The sequence below is a fragment of the Phlebotomus papatasi genome, chromosome 2 (genome assembly GCF_024763615.1).
Source record: "Phlebotomus papatasi isolate M1 chromosome 2, Ppap_2.1, whole genome shotgun sequence".
NCBI lineage: Eukaryota > Metazoa > Arthropoda > Insecta > Diptera > Psychodidae > Phlebotomus > Phlebotomus papatasi.
In genome coordinates, this window is record NC_077223.1 from 66395871 (window position 1) to 66416169 (window position 20299).

The 20299-nt window shown below is 30.7% G+C and overlaps 2 protein-coding genes across 3 annotated transcripts in view; both read left to right on the top strand.

Moving 5' to 3' along the window:
* Positions 1 to 493: 493 nt before the first annotated feature.
* LOC129803905 (uncharacterized) lies at positions 494 to 9055 on the top strand. Of its 2 annotated transcripts, none has more exons than XM_055850783.1 (5): positions 494 to 665; positions 4199 to 4402; positions 4528 to 4662; positions 8613 to 8673; positions 8750 to 9055. In XM_055850783.1, exons 1-5 carry the CDS (start codon positions 623 to 625, stop codon positions 8862 to 8864), a joined length of 558 nt encoding a protein of 185 aa, XP_055706758.1. In that variant the 5' UTR covers positions 494 to 622; the 3' UTR covers positions 8865 to 9055. The 2 variants fall into 2 exon arrangements, with proteins under 2 accessions (XP_055706758.1, XP_055706759.1); XM_055850784.1 differs by having other exon boundaries at positions 8771 to 9055.
* An 83-nt stretch (positions 9056 to 9138) lies between these two features.
* Positions 9139 to 20299, top strand: part of LOC129803900 (mid1-interacting protein 1-like) — a 79018-nt gene continuing 67857 nt past the window's right edge. The window contains exons 1-3 of the mRNA XM_055850776.1: positions 9139 to 9652; positions 10058 to 10211; positions 17618 to 17766. Coding sequence (XP_055706751.1) covers positions 9591 to 9652; positions 10058 to 10211; positions 17618 to 17766 — 365 coding nt within the window. The 5' untranslated portion in view covers positions 9139 to 9590. The remainder of the gene's footprint in view (positions 9653 to 10057; positions 10212 to 17617; positions 17767 to 20299) is intronic.

Below are 20299 nucleotides of genomic sequence, written 5' to 3' on the forward strand. Positions count from 1 at the left end.
GGATAAATTGCGAAGTCTTTCCCGCGCTTATCGAAATCTTTTTAAATTGTCGGCCAGTGTCTTAATTCCAAACCAGATATTTCTTAGCTTTAATAAACTCCTAAAAAAATATAAATTTATAGCTATTAAAAGAACAAAATGAATAAAAACTCAATTATTGATTTTCTTGATTTAGTTTTGAATGTCTTCACCCACGTCTCAAACGCTAAAAATGAGTAAAAAGCTGCACAAAGAGGCAGTTCATTATCCTCATGATGGCCAAAAGTTCCCACCCTTATGTCCGATTTCAGTCCTAATAGAGCTAATAAATCAATCTGCAAGTCATCCTGAATGATAAAAATCCTCAATGGATTGATGATAAAACTGATTAAGACAATTTCCGCCCACTTGTTACATTTTTTCGCTGATTTTAGCACATTTAGGAGCAAAGAAAGTGAGACGCATGTCCGTTACTAGCGCACTTCGTCCCCATATAAATGTGATTAGGAGTGATAATGTGCATTTCACTTGACTTTCAACAGGTTACCGCAACGGTAGAAAAAACGTGTGAGCCCCAAAAGTGCTTGTAAAAGTTCCCAAAAAGCCAAAATTTGACGAGAAATTGTGAATAATTTAGTGAGAAATGGCGGTTTATTGTATTTTTGTGCTCTTAGCACTATCATCAGGTGAGTTTAATTCCCAAAAGAAAAAAAACCCTTAGAAATTACTCATTTAGTGTTTGAAATTTTTCCAAGAAATTGCCAACCGCGTTCCCCCGCAACTTTTTTCCCCAAAGACGCGACAAAGAACAATCCAGAGTCAATTAAGAAATTACTTTTAGTAAAATGGTTTCAAATTTCATCCCCCATGAATGCAAATAAATGACGACTATTCTGCAATTAGCCAAGGATTTCTCACCTCAAAATTACTATACGAAATGCGTGTGAAGGATAATAGAGATGGACTTGTGGGGAAAATTTATGATTGAAGGCCAAATAGGAGTACTTTCATTTCAAAGTTTTGTGGCTTTCCCTGTTAAAATCAATTAAATGATGTAAGCCAATGTCTCTGCTTTAGCAAATATTTTGTTAATCAAAAGACCGCAGTCAAAAGAGCTTGAAATTGAAATATTTTTTGGATTAATTACAAAAAATTTAAGGGAATTCCAGGAATTCCTCAGGAAAATCTAAGAAGCAATTTCACTTTTAATTTAAGAGGAAATCCCGGCAGGCCAAATGTTGTTCGTATGCAGATCAATTACTGAAAACCAATTATCAAAATTTGAATTTTTTAAAACAGTTTTTAGTAAAAAAAAAAAAAGAAAACTAAAATCTTATTTTTTAATATTTCTGGAAAGTTGGTCTGATTTATAAAGCAAAATTTAAAATTACGGAGGAAACCTATAATTTTAAAAAATGAAAAAATGATAACTTTCCAAAACAGAAAAACTCCAAGGAATAACTCATGTTGAGAAACCCTCGCCAATTGTCCGAGAAACGCTTCTCGAAACTAGAGATGGTAAAATTTCAGAAATTTGACAGCAGTCGCCATTTACTTTAGGCGGAAATTCAAGAAATTTCTTGAAATTTACCAACTCTACTCGAAACCCGAGAAACCCAATTTCTGCATCGCGAAACCCGAGAAACCAGAAACACTTGTTAGAAAAAATGGGAATGAGTTACCCCTTGAAAATTTCCCTTTGTCCCCAACAAGGGTGGAGGCAATCTTGGGAGTAGCTATGTCATTCTTGAGCATTCAAAATTTTAACTTTAACAATTTTGGCCCTTTCGGGATTTTGGTTTTCGAGATTTTGGCTTTTCAGGATTTTGGCGTTCGGGATTTTAACTTTTAAAATCTTGGCTTTCAGGATTTTAACCAAAAACTTGTACCATGCCCTAAAATTCCATTCCTGATTGTTTCAAAGAACTGAATTCCAAAACGAAAATATTGATGATATTGATTCATATCTGAATAGATCTGCTTCAGATGTATCCTTATTTTCAAAACAAAAGAATTCTCTTGAGTCTTTTCTTTAATTTTTGCCTTAATCATTAAATGCCTTAAACGCCATTAGCATACCTGTACGAAAAAATGGGTTTCGACTTTTTTTGGAGAAGAAGAAAAGCATTAGACAGGATTGACGTACGTGAAGTCAAATTTTCTAATGTAACAAAACCCCCAAGTAGCTTTCTATAACCATTTAGCTTTAACCCGAAATATTGGTGATTCACGGATGAACGGAAAACCCTAGGATTACCTTAGGCAAAGTAATGTAATTTTTCGCAAATTCGATTCGAAAAAAAAATATTTCAAAATAAGACTCCCGTCAAAAAGAAATAATTCATAGTTTGAGAAAATTGAGAGAATATCGGGAATATACTTTTTTTCAATATACGTGTGTTAAATACTGAATAATAAGATCTTCTGAAACCTTTTCAAATTAATCCGAAATTTACGAAACTCTTTTTTAACATTTTTTTCTTAATGATGCATCGAGGGAAAGCAAATAGGTTGCTGCGTAAATATTGCCTCAAAATTTAGTCTTTATAGTAAATTTAAAGAAAAAAATTACAAATTAGTGATTTGGATAGAACTGTCATTTTTAGAATATTTATTCACTCTTCTTATAAAACGGAAAAGATTCTTTCAGTTTATATTGTGAAACTAATTGAAATTATTTATACAATTTTAGCAAGTTTCCCTGCATCTCTATAGTCTCAAATTATTTCACAAACCTATCTAAAAATGTTAGCATGGAATTAAAGATTAAGTTCAAACTATTTTACATGAACTTTGCACTGACTTTTTAGCATTTTCCAATTATATTAAATGTTTTTTTTTTTTTGACAAAAAATAAAACATAATTAATGCTTTCTCAGTCACTGAATCCATAAATAATCATTTTAGATAGTCGAAAGACGTTTTTATAAGTCGATTCAAGCAATCCTTTGACTTGCTAAATTCCATACGATTATAAAGGCTAAAAATGCTAGAAATTCAAGTTTTTTATTGAATTTTGTTCTACGTTTTTATGGTCCTTTAGAATCCCTTTACACGTGGAGTAATTGCCAACATTATATTTTCACTTTTAGTATCATAATGCATTTATTATTCAAGAACATCGATTTAAAAAAAAGCATTTTATTACACTTCAGAATATAACACCAATTACTATCGAAATAGATCTTATTTTGTGCTATTACACTAATTTTAATTTGAAAGGGCTAAGGCTAAGTGTTATCAAAAAAAAAAACTTTTTAACAGGTTTTTTTTTCTTTAACAGCTGGTGATTCTCCTGTCATTATTTCTGATTCGTTCATTCAGAATTTGATTTATTTCAGCTGATTTACGTAATTATTTATAACATGTCATACATTTATTAAGATTTAGGAAAATTTAAATTAAGATTAAGAACTAGCGCAGAATATTCTATTAAAAGTAACGCTCTTCACGGTTACGGAATCTTCCCAAAAAATGTCCTTATGAAAGATTCCATCAGTGTCATCGGTTATCAATTTTTTAATCGAACATGTTGAATATACAGTACTCACTATCGAAATATGAGCATGATTCTATTATTTCATTTTGACGGTTAAATTTCAATTTATCTCGTACAACACACCATTTTCTCTCAATTCCAGACACTTTTCAATCAAAATTTTGTCGGTTTACTCCCGCAAAATTGAACTCTGATTCAGATATTATTTATTGAACCACAACAGCTTAAAAAACACGATTAAATTACTTTACTATAGGGTCCAATGCGGTAATTTGATATGGGACTTAAATTGAAATGTTGAAATTTGCTCACTGTGATCAAAGAAGATCAGGAAGAAGTACAAACCCTGCACTCTAGAATACTTTTCCGTGTGGTCTTTTTGCTCTTAACTTCTAATTTATTACTTCACAGAAAAGATGACAAGTTTGCTCAAAACCCCAAAAAATTATTGTATCAAGAGTATGAAATATTCAATATTAATTGTTTATTCTGTTTCGTGGAAGTATAAAAAGTATACCTTTTAAATTCCTCCCCCGGGAATTCGCCAAAAAAAAACATTCATGTTCCTACGTGACGAAATAAAATATGTATTACCGTCCAAGTCGGTAATTAATTAGCTTTGGCTCTACGGTGACGAGAAGCCACATCAAAGTCAATTCAGTGAGGGTGCAAATGGTTTATTTATGATGCTTCTATACTCTTTCACTTTCATCATCGCAGCTTCCGGCGTGGTTAGAGCCTCCTTCGAACCAGATACCAATCTCGTGGACGATGAGAGTTCTGAGATGCCGTGGCCCCAAAACAATTTCCTCAGTGAGCAGGACATCCGTGACACAGGCGAAAAGAGGAGCGCCTTCAGGGCTACCATGGCCAGACGGTCGCAAAAGACCAAAGAAGAACAATTTATACCCTCAATAAGTGTCGGTGCGTATGATGAATTGTGCAAATGAGTAATCGTCATTGCAGAGGATTTAATTTATTGCCCTTTCACCGGAATTCTACCACCCACACCATTATCTCATGTGACAAATATATTCTATACTCAACAGGTGCTCTCACCAATTTGCGCGGCTTCTTTGACAACCTGAAATATAACTTGGAAAGTTTGGAATCAAAGGCCTTGACTCCCAATCAAGTACGCTTCCTCACAGCGTCCAAGACTCCGCCAGAGAACTTCAAATACGGTTTGTATCAACTCCTTATTATAATAACCTTTGGACTTTCACACAAAACTTCACTCAGAATTGATTACCTGATTTAAATACTGATAAGAAGGATAAGAACAACACATCAAAATACCATATGCCCAGAAGCCTCAAATATTGTATTCAATTTATGAAATCCAACTTCTCTGTCGCAATCATGTAGAAAAATCCAATTTTAATTTGGAAATTGGTTTCAACCTCTAACAACACACATTCTATAATTAAATGACTTTCCAAGAATGATATTTAATCCAACAACAATCGGTTAATTACAAAACAATTATATACATACATATATATTTCGCACCGATTAATTTGAATGTGCTGGTTATTAACCCCATTTAATTAAGATACCTAAAAATATTTCATGTTACATTAATCGTATTACAATTTACACATATCTTCACCAAATCACAAATGAAATATTCTAGAAAAGTTCGAAATAATACCACAAATGTTGAAGGATAAAGAAATCTTGATATTTATTTTTATTTTTTTCATAAACCGAATATTTTCTGCGATTTCCAATTAGAAGGATTTCAAATATTTCTAAATCTAGAATTACTTCTACTAAAATGTGCATAATTATTTTGAGTGTAGTTCGAATTATGCTATTTAAACCAGTTATTAGGCATAAAATCTGGTTAAAATTTCATGTAAATGGATTTTATAACGGGAGACCGATTTATTGATAATATCAAATTTTATTGATTCAAACGTGAAGCGGTCCGACCCCGATGGCTAAATCGTCACCCCAAAATAAAATGATTTCATTTGAAAATTATTCATCGCTATTAACAAATTACCTTTTACAACACGTGTTCCACTAGTGACTCATGCAAAACATTTTCGAAGATAGCAATAAGTAAAAGACGACGTATGATTTGAAAAAAATCATTTTATTTTAAAATTACTATCCAACCTCCATGGCCGATAAATGTTTCATTTACCTTATTCCTATACATTTAGAAAAGAAAAGGATTGATGTGGTGTGCAAAGACTTTATTTTAAGTGAATCTCTTTTCAATAAATGAAAAAATGCACAGCAAATAATATGTCTGAATCTACAAATTTAGTATAAAACCACTTGCTTCTCGTAAAATTAAAATCCCTAATAAAATTTAATAATCTTTCTAGTATTTAATAAAAATAAACATAAAAAAAGTTTTATATCTCTAGAAAATAGAAAAAATCTATATATCTTAATACTGCTTATTAGCTTCAACAGATATAATTAAATTTTGCCTAAATGTTCTAAATGAAGTACACTTAGTACTTTTACACTTAAGACCAGTTTTTTAAATGTACAAGATAATAATCTTTATAAATTGAAATATGAAGTAAAACCCTGAATTCAAGAATGTAACTAAACATAATTATGTACTGTTACTCTTCAGATAAATTTATCTTTCTATTCTGAAGCTCAGATCTCAAAAAAATGTGTAGGGCAGGTCTTTCGGGCTTCGCACATATTCTGCTTTCGAACATTTCATATTTTTCCCATATTCTTTATGAATGGTAAAAGACTTCCACTTTAGCCTTGCTCATGATCTTTTTTGACCATGGAGAAGATTTTTCTGTTCAGAAAGAATTTTAAGGATACCTCTCTACTATAAAGATGATTTGTAAATTTCATGAAACTTCCTTAATAATGCGGAATCAGATGATAACTAAGACAAACTATGGCTAATTTAAACTTGCTTCATTCGATAAAATCATAATCAAACTTGAAAAATGTAAAATTTTTTTTTACTGTTGTCCGAATAAAAAAGTAAGCTGATCAACCCTTTAAGAACGAGAGGGTCAAAAATTTGGGGTCAGAAAAACAACATTATTTCTGACTTCTTATAAATAGCACAATGTAGTTTTAAAAGACCGTTTTAATCCTTAAAGGACTAAAGGTGCCGAATTAGCGAAAATCTACTGTAACTTTCGTAAATCTGATCCGAATAAGAAAGCGGACACTATAATACAAATGGTCGAATTGTAACGTTAATTTCAAGAGTTATCATAACAAAAACAAGTGTTCATAAATGCACTTATCATTTATTTTGACGAATTACTATTAATAAGAGGACACAAAATTTCATAAAACCTTAAAATTAATTTTTGTAAACCGTGTAAACTCTATATCTCGTTTAGATTGACTCTTAGATCCCTCAAATCTCAGATCATAACAAAATCATAAGTCATATACAGGCTAAAAATACCGAATTATGCGGATTATTTACAATGAAAATAAATAGGGCAAATGTCCTAATTCAGAACCATTTTCAGACGCTTTAAATTTGACAGAAGATTCAACACAAGTTCAATTTTTTCTGAAGAAGATTACATAAATTTGCTCCTTTTCTCTTCTAATGTTATTGTTTAGTGAAATTTTTTTAAATATAATTTGAAAACTTCTTAAATACAAGAAAAGTACACGAGTGAAAAACGCTGCTATTCGAAACAATTCAATTCAAATGGAAACAAGGAAAAATTTCCAATTGGAAACAAACAGGTTAAGTGAAATTGCCACGAAAAGCTTCCAAAGTTTTCTTGAATTCCTCTTAAGTGTACCATTTGCTTTTGTTTTTATTCTTAGTCTTTTCACCTTTCCCATAATAAAACAATAAAAAAATCTCTAAATTAAAAATCATATCTCCGGTGTTTTCAAATGCAGCATTTGCAGACACTTCATAAAAAGACATTTTGTTCACGAAATAGGTAGGGGGAGGTGGGGCTACATTGAGCTGTGGGGCTACATTGTTATACGACTTTTTCGCATATTTCTAAATGAAGCTGGTCCTTACAAATATTTTATTTAGATTCACAATTATTTTGTTTAAATGAATTACATCATGTTAAAACCCAGTTTTCTTTAGAAATATGCGAAAAAATCGTATAACAATGTAGCCCCACAGCTCAAAGTAGCCCCACTTCCCCCTATATTTCATTTTTTAAAACTTCACGTACCGTTAATAATAAAGATTAACACTTAATTTAACTAAAGATAGCCAGGAATGTGACATAAATGTTTTAAAAAAATTCGTATAAACAACGGTCATCTTATTCTGTTTTTCATTGAAAAACATGGTCGATCGATTAAAAAGTCGATGATGAAAAGATACACTTTTAAATTTTCTGAGAAAATAATAAATTAAAATTTGTGAATATGAATGGATATATAAATATAATTGGCTTTATTTGGAGCCAAATTAACTAAATAATTTAACCGTGGTATAGAAAATCCACAAATAATAATTTAGTACTGTATTTATCGTGGAAAACAATGACGTTTCCATTTGGAGTAGCGAAAAATTTCCATTTGGAGCAGGTTTTGAATTAGCTTAATTTACCCTATATCGGGATAAATGACGAAATTTTATACTACGTTCTTTAACCAAGAATCTAAACCAAGTTTAAGCAAGTAAACGAATACAAGTAAAGACTTATAAAACCACAACTATCGTAAGCCCTGCATGAATTTATACACTCGACTCTTCGTTATCCAGCACTTCGTTATCCGGGTGACAGCTGCCAAACTCTGGCGGTTGATGTATTCAAAACGATTTTTTACAAAGCATGCAGTTTGTCCAGAGTGAATTAATGTGTTATTTTCATTTTATCAAAGTTTTTGACACACAATCGTGCTACAAAATGAAGCATAAACATACCACAAAGAAAATTCTGTTGTTTTTCGACAAAAAAAAAAAACAAATTCCCACAGCAGAAAATAGAAAAAACGTTGACCATATTCAAAAAACCAAAATGTCATTTTGTCCCCACGTCAGCCGGATAACGAAAAGTCGAGTGTACTCTCAGACTCTATTGTGCTTTAAAATCACTTACTAGTATATCATACCGGTATACACTTCAGTAATAGCTTCATGTTCAGTTGGGCTGTGCGCATTTTTGAGTAGAATTTTCTTTCTAAATTCTTTCAGAATATGTCGATGAGAGCCAGATAAAACCAAGTGGAACAGCTGCGTTCCTCCATGCCATCAGGTAACTTGACTTTTTTTCCTAACTCCAGACCCCAAAAGAGATTCTCTGGAAATCTTTCTTCCTCCTTTGATATTAGATATTGTTCTCACTTCTGCAGACAGTATCGACCATCGAATCGCATTCGTACGCTGGTGCCAATGAATTCGGACACATACCGCAATCCTGGCCTCTACTATGCCGGCCGGAAGTAAAAGAATCCTCCTCTCCTGCACACTTGATATCTTCCATGTTGTGTTGCATTTTTTCCGACTCATGCAATAATTTTATTCTATACTTTCATGTAAAATTATAAAAAGGATGCAGATGGAGAAAGTATCTTCAAATAAATTTGTGTGTGTTCATGCAGTTTTTTGCTTTTTTGTTTTTGGTTTTTCCAGATTTTTCTTGAGCACGTGGCAGCGACCGTTACATTTCGATTCATTTCGATTTTTGCATTACAGAATTTTCCGCTAGAGATCGCAGTGTCAATCTCACGCGCAATGTCGACGGAGTTGAAAAAGTTGCATGAGAAATTTTCTCGAGTTTATCCACAAATTTTCATGAATACCTGAGAAAAAACCGCGCAAAAACCCAAATTTCTAGTGTAGTTAGTCATGTTGTGTATTTTGGTGGCCAAGAGACATCAGTAAATAGCATTAGATAGTGTCCAATTAGTATTTTTAAGGAAGACCCAAGTGATTTCTTTGTGTTGTGTTTTGGCAAAATTGCCTTTCTCACCCTCTCAACACCCTTTTCCGGACTACCCCATCACACTATCCCATCGACAGCCAATTGGGGGACAGACTACCAAGCACAGAGCAGCCGGAGGTGCCCTCTGAGCTGCAGAATAGAGGCCGTTGTCAGGGGATTGCAAGTAATTCACGAGGGGGTTGTCCGGGAGTTTGCTGCTGGAACCTTTGGGGTTCTTCCGGTGAACAATGACGCAGGATTTTATACTGTTCCCCAAGATTGGCGAATGTTCCTACGTATCTTGCTACTGGTGAGTTCAGAGCTCCCCGGGAAATTGCTGAAGAAATAGCCTTTTGCGCTCCCGTTTCATTTTTTTTTACACTTCCATATTGATTATTTCATCTGCATGGTAATCGTTCTGACCTAATTCCAACGATACTCACCATGGCGGCTCCGGGGGGTTTATGTGGAGCCCCCATTGGGGTCAAAGATGATTCCCACCCCAAGACCACTTTGACATTCCCAGAGGAATCCTAGGCAGTTAATCAACTCCCGGAGATATATTCTCAATTTCCCTCGATCGGTTCTCTCCTCCTCCTAGGCATCTTCCTCTGCAGTCCCATAAAAATTTTATGCCACAACATTTTTCAGTATATAACCATCCCCCATAAGTGCTGATGATTTCACTTTAATGGGCTGTCGGTTGATTTTCCAGCGAGGAGAACGTGTGGAAGTTGTGCGAGCAAGTGAAGAAGAATAATCCCGGCGAATTGCCCAAATGCTACTCGGTCTTTGTCTCAAATGCCGGACGGACGGTGCCATTGTGGAGACAAAAGGCGGGACGTGGTGATGACAAAGTTGTTATTTGGGTGAGTTCTATTTTTCCAGCCCTAAACAATTAAAGCAATTGAACAGGGGGTTTACTCCCACTGCATTGACTTTGCATTGTCGGCATTGCCAATACAGCTAAAAACCTAAACAGTTTCTCAACGGCTTTTAAAGATCCTCATTAATGCAAATCTCTGAGCAGAGACATTTTAACCCTTTAAGGACGATTGGGACACCGGTGTCCCATAAACAAAATGATTCTTCCTGACTACCTAAAGTTTTTTTTTTCTTATGTTTGTACGTAATTAGAAAGTAGAAGGTTGAAGGAATCTAGGATATCTTTTGCAAGTCTACAGCTATTTACTATTACAGTAAATTTTTAAGCTAAAAAATGACGAATTTTTGAATTCTCATTAAAAATTGATTTTATATATTTTTTATACATCCAATTTTTTTTTAATCAAAACCGTTTTGGAAAAAGAAACTACAATACTCATACATAATATTTTTCATTAGACTGAAAATTATTATAAAATTTTTGGGGTATTTTTGTCCCAATCGCTCGTAGAGAGGTAAGCAACGCACCGAATCAGACTCTGTCGGATTTTCCAAAGTCAGATGTAAGACGTTTCATAGATTTTGTTTATCGGTTTAATTTTTATTGTTGATTTTCGTTCCGTAAAAAGTGTCTCGTCGTTAAAGGGTTAAACGAAACTAAAGAATTTAATTCCAAAAGTGTCCTTAAAAATTTTATTTTCATAAAGGAATAAATGAGTTCGGAATATTTCGGGATTGATCGGAATCCCACGAGGTTTTTAAATTCAAAATAACGGATATTATTTTTTTTTAATTAAGGTTATTTTATTTTGTCTTTTATTAAAGTTAGTTGCATTTTAGTTTCATGCAACTTTTTCTACGAAAAACTTTTTTTTTTATTCTGAGAATAATGTTGAAGATCTTCAGTTTGTAAATAAATTTTAAAAGCTGATCCATATTGTCTGATAAATTGAATTTGAAAGTGTCAATTTTTTAAGGCTAAAACGTAATGCGCTATATTTTATTAAAAAAAATGTGAAAATGAAAATATCTCGGAAAGTTCTTTATAATTATTCTACTCCTCTTTTTAGTTAATTTAGAAAAACAAAATTTAAAATCAAATATCAAATAGGACTTTTTAATTTTTTGTTTTAAATCCTTAAAATATTTTTTTTTACATAAATATCTACAATTTTAAATTTTTTTCGAAATTATTAATATTCTCTTCGAAAAATTCCTTGTTTTAAAATTCGTTTTTGTTTTTATTTTTAGATTAATACTAGTTAAAATTATTTTCAAATTTCAAAAGATTAGGCGAACAATTCATATTTTCCTACATTTCTTTAGCGACTCTGACCTATGTAGGGGAAAGTACTCTCCTTTCGAACATTTATGCCTTTGAACAATGTGATTTTTGTTTATTTATCCAAAGAGACTTACACTTTTCTATTAAATATAAGTTAGTTTATTAACAATTATTTATGATAATTAGGTGTAAGTCTCTCAGGAAAAATAAAAGAAATTCGCAATATTCGAAGGCATGAACGTTCGATGGGAGAGTACGTTCCCCTATGGTATATTTTTTTTAAAGCTAGTATTTAGTCACACATTTTATTAAAAAAAAAAAAAAACAGGTAAGACTTATTAAAGGAACATGGGAAAAATATGAAGTGTTCGAAGCCAGAGTTCGTGCTAAGCTTGGGAGTATTTTTTATGTAAAATAATTTTTTCTGTTAAATATAAAATTATTCATAAATATTTAAAAGAATAAAATTAAAAATTTAATTTTCTTTCAAATTAATAATAATTTTTTTTAAAACTATGTATATTTCTTTTATTAAAGTTCATTTTTTTTAATTTTCAAAGAAAAAGAAAATGAATTAAAAAATTTTCTTAATTATTATTCCTTTTTTAAATATTCTTTTTTTCTGTTCGTAAATTTGTTATCCATCTAGAGGCCAAACGGTAAAAGATATGAATATACGGTTTTCGAGAGACCCTTCCAAAAGTCGACCCAAGGATTCTTATTTTACACTCACCCTAATACAAAACCCTCCAAAATCATGGGGGTGACATTAGCTCTCTAAAAATGCGACCAGTTTTAGTGTAATTTTTTTCTGTTTTCGTACACATTTCACGAGATATCTTCAAAACTACGTAGATTGCCAATTTGAGGTTTTTGGTTGCCTCTTCGTTATTAAATTAGCTTTTATTTTGTATTAGTATTTTTTTGTTAATTCATTCTACAATGACAGAAAACAGCTAATAAACACAAACATAGGAAATGTCATGCCCCTGTCCAAAACCATGTTTTTTGGTTCTTTTCGAAAACGGCTCCTATGATTTCATTTATTTTTGTATATAATAAAATACGTGTTAACTTTTTTTTTCTTTAAAATAAAACAAAAAATTCAAAAACAATATATTTTCGTATTTTTTTCTAACTAAATTATTTACTTTTTTATACTTCTTAATCTAAATCTTGATCTTGTCTTCTTAACTTACCCTTTTCTTAATATCTACATTTTACCTAACTTTAAAAACTAATTTTAAAATTTAATACAAATATATTTTTTAAATATTAATTCTGGAATGTTTTGAGTATTTTTTATGTAATAAAAGTATTTTTTACATTTTCAAAATTATCAATATCCTTTTTGTGAAATTCCTAGTTTTTTTTTAAATTATATTTATAATATTCTTCTTTCGTTTTTTTTAATTGTTGTAACTTAAAATGATTTTAACTTAAATCTGTCGAACATTTTCAAATTCATTAAGCAATGATTAAATTCCAAGAGAACAGGAGTGTTTAGGTAAAATAATATTTTTCGGTTAATTAAAAAATTATTCATCAAGTTTAAAAAATGATATTAAAAGTATTAAAATAATTTTGAAATATTTAATGAATGTTTTTTTATCATACTTATTAAATTTAAATTCAATTTTATTTAATTTCCAAAGAAAAAGAAATTGAAATAAATAACTATTTCTAAATGTCGTATTTTTTCTCTTTTTATTAATACGATTTTTAAAATATCAAGAAATGCATATGTTAATTTTATTTCAAATTTTAATTATTTCTCTTGTAAAACAAAATATTAAACATTACAATTTGTATTTTTGTTTTTTTTTTGCAAGTCAAAAGATCTTACTTTTTTATAATCTTTAATTCAAAATCTTTTATAATTTATTAAATGATTTTTGAAAATGTTTTCAACATTTTTAGAATGTGTTATTCAGGAATATTTTAATTTAAAAGTTGTTTTAAATATCTTTCTTTTTTTTATAAATTTTTATTTTGCTAAGAGATTTATTTTTTAAATCATTTTTTTAACATAATGAGCTAATAAAAATAAACCAAAAATAAACAAAAAAATATATTTTTATTCTCTCTTCACTAAAAAAAAATACAAATAACATTGTTTTAACATTTTTGTCATTTTATACGAAATCTTTTTATTTTATGTATTTTATAATATTTCATTTCCTTTAATTTTAATCAGAGTTAAAAAAAATATAATAATAATGCGATTATTAAAAATTTCATGACAGTAGAGTTTCATTTTAGTATTTCTAAGCTTTTATTAAGGAGGAAAATGAAGAAAATCTTATTTGAAGAATAGAGGGAAGAAAATGCATGATTTCTCAGTTGCCAACTTAAATAAATAATCAATGACAAAGTCTTTTGGTTGGATGAAGAAAATATTTTCCTATTATTATGGCATAAGTTTGTGAAGAGGAAGAAAATTTTATTTCTAGTGAAAACTGTTGATATGCGGGAATGAAAAAGCCTTGATTTTCGAGTTTTGCTGTTTTTCCTCTTCCTCTCAATTCCATTATCTCGTGAAAAGAGGAGTAAAGCTCCAGCTGGGGTAGATTTTTCTCTGCATAACTTCATCAATCATTCCCTCTTGAGATGAAATTTAAAAAGAAAATCACGATGCAAACGGAAATTGTTGAACTTTTGCTATTCATGCAAAATCATAAAACTTTCCTCTTTTGACGCTTTTGTTATTTTTTTTTTAAGTTGAGTTTTTTCGTCAATATTTTGAGTTTCATGGTAATTTTCGTGAGTTGCACAAGATTATTGAAGAGAGTACATCGTATATAAATCATAACTTGTGGAACACAACTATCGGAAAAGTTGTATTGTTATGCAGCATATTTTTATTTATAATTTTAAATTCAGTTTTCAAACATGGCAAAGAAGATTCTGAAGATAAAATTATATTTATAAAGCTTTAGAAACTTTAACTTAAAAAGGAAATTACGTTTCAAATGCTGTAATACTACAATTTAAAATATAAAAGTTTTAAAATGCTTTAATAAAGTTTTACAAATATTATTTTAGTTAGTTTTTGGAAAGTTTTTCTTGGATTTTGTGTTGAAGAAATTAAAGAAATTTATCGGAAGTAGATTTAGAGGTTTAAAAAGTAAAAGACCTTTACACATTGGGCGCAATTTTCATGAAAAATTGCTTTTTTGAAGGAAATTGCCTGCAGTGCTTTAGGTGCAAACGTCAAAATACTGTCAAAAATGCAGTTTTTGACAAAAAAAAAACACTCCCAAAGCAGCCTTAAGAAATTGTCTCTCTAAAGGCATAAATGGATTCAGGCTAATCTCGATCATATTTAGCTTTAATATATAGGTAAACGATCAGTTAAATAACATTTACGCCTTTATTTTAAATTCTCTACCTATTTATTGTTTGGACTTACCCTTTGCTGCCAAAATTTACGAGCTAGGTATTAATGGAAATTAGCCTGAACCTATTTAAAAATTCAGAATGTAGAGGAATTTTGTATCAAACATGTTTATATTTAAAAAAAATTAAACTCAAAAAGTACTCGATAAAAAAGCATTATTCCGGAACGGAAATAATTGAAAATATACTTTATATCGAATTTTAAAAAAAAGTCTAAAAATTAGTCCACTTCATCGTGAATATCTTTTTGCAAATATAAGAAAATTTTATCCAAAAATATTTTTCCTTAAATTGATCTGAATTTTTATTTTTTAATTATATTTTTAATTAATAAATAATCCACATTCCAATTTTATTTTACATGAATTCCTATATTAGTTTATTAAACGAATAAATATCATTTTTTTAATTCTTTCGATTCAAGAATATTTTCAATACGTGAACAAAAATAATTTTTTTTTATTTTTATTTTAAAATTTTTTAATTCTTGTAATACTTTAAACAATTTTATTAGATTATTTATTTTATTATTGTCTTTAATTAATTTCTATATCAACTTAATAAATTAAATTAATACTAATTTTTTTTAAGTTTTTTCAATTCAAGAATATTTATTTTTTAATGTTTTCAAGACTTTAAAAAGTTGCATTTTAATTTTCAATTCTTTAATTCTTGAAATACTTTAATTAATTTTATTAGATTTGATAGCATTCGAACAGTTTGTTCTTAGTTATTTCCAGATTATTCTTTAATTTTTATAAATTAAAAATTTTAGATTTATTTCTAAATTTGTTTTACCGTAATCTATAATGGATTTTAACTGCTCGAACGAAGAGAGAGCAGTTTTCACAATTTTTTTTCTTTATTTTAAAGTTGTTTTGACTAATTCATATATTAAGGAATTTTTCAAAATATTTGAAAGAATCCTTTCCTGAAAATATTTGAGTCTTAAGATTTTTCTTTTATTTTTTTCTTTTAAGTAATGTCTAAGTATACGTTTAAAAACGGTTTCTGTATTTTCGCATAGAGTGGCACTTTTTGTTTTTTTTTTTGCTGCTTTTTGAAAATTTAAATAATTATTTCTTTTTTTTTCGTATTCAAGCGGTAGGTAAGCGTAAAGCATACCTATCTTGTTGAAAATAATTGTGTTTTGATTTTGAGAATATTTTTACTTATTAAGTCTTTCCGTACTGCACAATATGCAGCGAGCCAAATTTACGATTTTTCGATCAAAATATCTTAGCTAAGAAATTAGTCGAGGTTCTACAAAAAATATTTTAAGTCTGAAAATTCTCAGAGTTTGTGATCATCCACAAGAATTGGATTTTTATCCATTCTAACTCCAAAAAAAAGTTTTTCCTAGAATTTCTTTTGAGTACTCACAGACTCCCATAAGATGTGCAAGAGTTAACACATTACGCAGTTTTTATCAAATATTTTCTTCGATTAAAATATTTAACATGTTCTAGGCTTTTTATTTCTTTTAGAAATATATTTTATTAAATAATTAAAGATATTTTGTATTTTGCAATATTGTTAAATTGTTATATTTTTGGTGTCCCCAAATTTACGAATTTCGTAAAAAATGTGCTTTTTAAAGAACTACAACTACAGTCATTTTAGTAAATTTTCCTATTACTAAACACGAAAAATAATTTAATACGAGTTTTTTGTGATTTCTATATAAATAAATTAAATTAAAATTAATTCACATAATTTCAATTCAAACTTATTCTAACTTTTGTTTACGGAAGTTAATAATCGGTGTTTTTTTTAAGAATTACTGTGTTTCTTTGAATATTGTTATCCTATGTACTAAAACACGTTTCTTTATTATTATTTATTTATCCATTTTGAAGCTGTAGTTTTTTAGTTTTTTTTTTGTTTTTGTGTATTTTTTTTATTATTAGAACATTTGATCAGACATTAAAATGGCGTTTTTTTTCTTTATCAAATGTTATTTATTTATTTATTTTTTTGAAAAAGCGTTTTGAAATTTCTATTTTTTTAAATTTATTTTATTTATTTATAAATATTTCAAAAATAGTAAATAAAACTAAAAAAATGAAAAAGTAAGTTTTCCGTTTGAGATTTAAAAATTTCAGTTTTTTCCCATTTTCATAATTTAAAAAGAAATATAATAAATTTTCAAAATTATTTTTTTAACTAAAAATTTAATTTTTATATTTTTTGAAATTTATTTAATAGATAATTGTTTCAGGAATGTTATATCAGCTTTAATGGGATATTTTTTTTGAATCCTTACTTACACTAAAGTCGTAGTAGACGTAAGATTGACCCCCAGATTTTGTTGGTTGGTTGTAAATTTCTGCAATCCCACCCACCAATCCGGTCAGGTAATGTGGTTGAATCACGAGACAGCCACAAGCACACGGAATATTTTAATCATTTCGCGTGTAAGCGTAAATCAAAATTTTAATCCTACTCCCTGCCTCGGACAGGAGGGAGACGAAAAGCGGGACGAAACAAGGAGAAAAAAAGAAGAATAGGAAAAAAAAGAAAAATAACTGTGGATTAGAAGACGGACGGTGGGAATGGGCTGAAAATAAAAACGATATAATTTTCTGGTTGTGTTTATTTCAACTCACTCAATTGTATATAAACATAATACGTAGAAAAAAAAATATCCCATAGGAATTTACTGGGGCAATAATTGAGGGACATCTCTCAATTCTCTCTCCACAGGATTATCATGTCTTTTTTATGCACTGCGTTGGACCGAATCGATGTCTTGTATACGACCTGGATACGACTCTACCATTCCCCACGTATTTCCATAAGTACGTCACCGAAACATTCCGGTCAGATTTGGCACTGAGGCCTGAGCATCACAGGTAATTTTATCAGATACCACCACCATTTACACACACACATTCCCCAGATAATGTCCCATTTGATCAACATCCTCTTTTATTTGCCCAACAACGAAGTTTCCTTTCGGTTTTACTTTATTTTTTTTGGGAAGAGAAGGGGAAGTATGAGACAAATGGCAAAGTAGCTTCCTTGAGCAACAAGTGCTCAAAAATTACGTGTATCCATCTTTATAGGATTTTGTGCCAAGTCATTTTTGGCACTGAGAAATTGATCCTCGGTTATGTGAAATTCAATCAGGATATTGGGGGAATTGATGGTTTTCCGAAAGCACAGATATTTTTGAACGCGAAAAGAGGAGTAAACAAATGCCTAAACTTTTGAGTATATCCTCCATCCAAAGTTTCTATAGGAAATTGTTTATGAAGAAAATAGGATTTTAAAGGCTACAATTTATAGCCCTTGTTTTTTTAAAGGTTTTCTGCCCTATCTGAATACTGATTATCTATTGAACATAAAGGAAAGGATCTACATAAAAATAAAACTTTATTTTTCCTCTGAAAATTTTACTGAATCTCTTGTATTCAAGTTAAACTAGAAAAAAGGGATTCAAGTTGAAATCAATCTTGTAATATATTGAATGTCGATTTGGAGTTAAAGTGGGAATGAAAATTTCTATAGAAATTAGCAGAATCTGGGGCAAAATGTAACAAGATGAAATTTTTAAAACTTGATTGCCTCTTAAAAGGGACAGATAATCCTAACCGGCTTATGTAGGTGAGATTCTTAACGTGAGCTAACTCGGAGTGCATGCAAATTCGATTTAGAGCTGAAGTTGGGAGACGCCATTCAGTTATCTTGAATCAAATTCGTGAAATTATACAAATTTTGTATTTAAACCAAAATATCAAGGATTTGGATGAACTGACAGAAAAGTGTTATATGGGTGAAATGTAGACCAGAATGTTCTCTATAATTTTTCCATAGAACATGATCTCATCGATTACTCAGAAGCCAAGATAAGCGAGGTTTTTTGTTTCTTAACTCGTTTTTTCATCCAGAGTGCCCCAAGTGTTCATTTGTTGAACTTCAACTAAATCAAAGAATTGTTGTATTTTGCGGGACTTTCCATTTAAACCCCTATTTTAAGTGTCTTGGTGGAGTAGAGGCAGTCAAATTGGCATCTGAGTGATTTCAAAGCGTTATTATGGGAAAAATCAATTTTTTCACACTTAAACGGCAAAATCTGAGTGATAGCTTAGTCTGAGTGGAAAATGATGTATGGACGAAATGTAGAGACAAATGTGCTCTACAATTATGTCGAAGTAATCATCAAAATCGGTTCAGCGACAGTCGAGATAATTGAGGTTATGTGATATTGAAATTGGTTTTTCGACTGTGGCGCCCCTGGTGTTGGTCCCACGAAGTTCAAATATTCTAGAAAGTTGTAGCATTTGGTGAGATCTTTCGTTTAAGCCCTCATTCATCAAAATCGGTCACATAGAACCGGAGATATGATTTTTTTAATTTTGTGAACTTTGACCCCTCATATCTCAGGTTCTATTGAAACCACAGCGCACATACGCACCATTTTGGAAACGTCCTAGACTGGACTACAACATACTACAATTTCATTAACTTGCACAATGCCGTTTTTGAGAAAAGTGACTTTGAATTTCGATGAATTTTGACGCTATCACAGCGCCACCTGTGGTGACTTTTTGAACTTCCATCTGAAAGTGCTCATCGAGACGAAACCAAAAAGGTAAAATTTAGGTCGCTATGTTAATTAGAACCGGAGATAGAGGCCGGTCAATGTTCGAACTTTGACCCCTTATAGCTCGGGTCAGGGTTTATGGATCGACTTAAGGTTTTTTTTGTTTGATAGATATAATCAACGGCTACAACATACTAAAATTTCAGCCCGATTGCATAAGGAATTTTTGAGTTATTTAACTTTTAAGATTTAAAAATTTTCTTTTTAATAATAGCGCCCCTAGCGGTGGTTTTATGAACTTGCGATGTTAGAAGGGGAAGTGGCATTTCACGAGAGCTTTCCAAAAAGCTCTCACTTTTTAAATTCTGACAATTAGAACCGGAGTTATGGCCATTTTAAGAAATTTTTTTTGGACCCTTATAGCTCGGGTCAGGGGGGTCAGGGGACCTTAAGTTTGGTATTGATGGAAAGCTCTAAGGCCCAGATATAACATACTAAAATTTGAGCCCGCTCGATGCCATAGGGGCGGAGCTATTGAGAAAACAAAAAAAGGGGGGTCTTCAAAATGGCGGAAGGAGGGGTGGGGGGTGGGGGGTCAATGCACCAAGTTGCAATTTTCACCCGATATATAACCTTTGCCGAAAACCGCAAGTCGATATCTTTTTTAGTTTAGGAGCTATTAAGCTCCAAAGAGCGGCCGGCCGGCCGGCCGGGAACGTAAAATAGCCACATATATATTCGTGATCAGGAAGTGGCGAAACACATTTTGGCCAAGTTTGAGGTCGATCGGACGACATGAAATTTTGTTAGGATTATAGTAGGTGAGATTGTTAAGAATC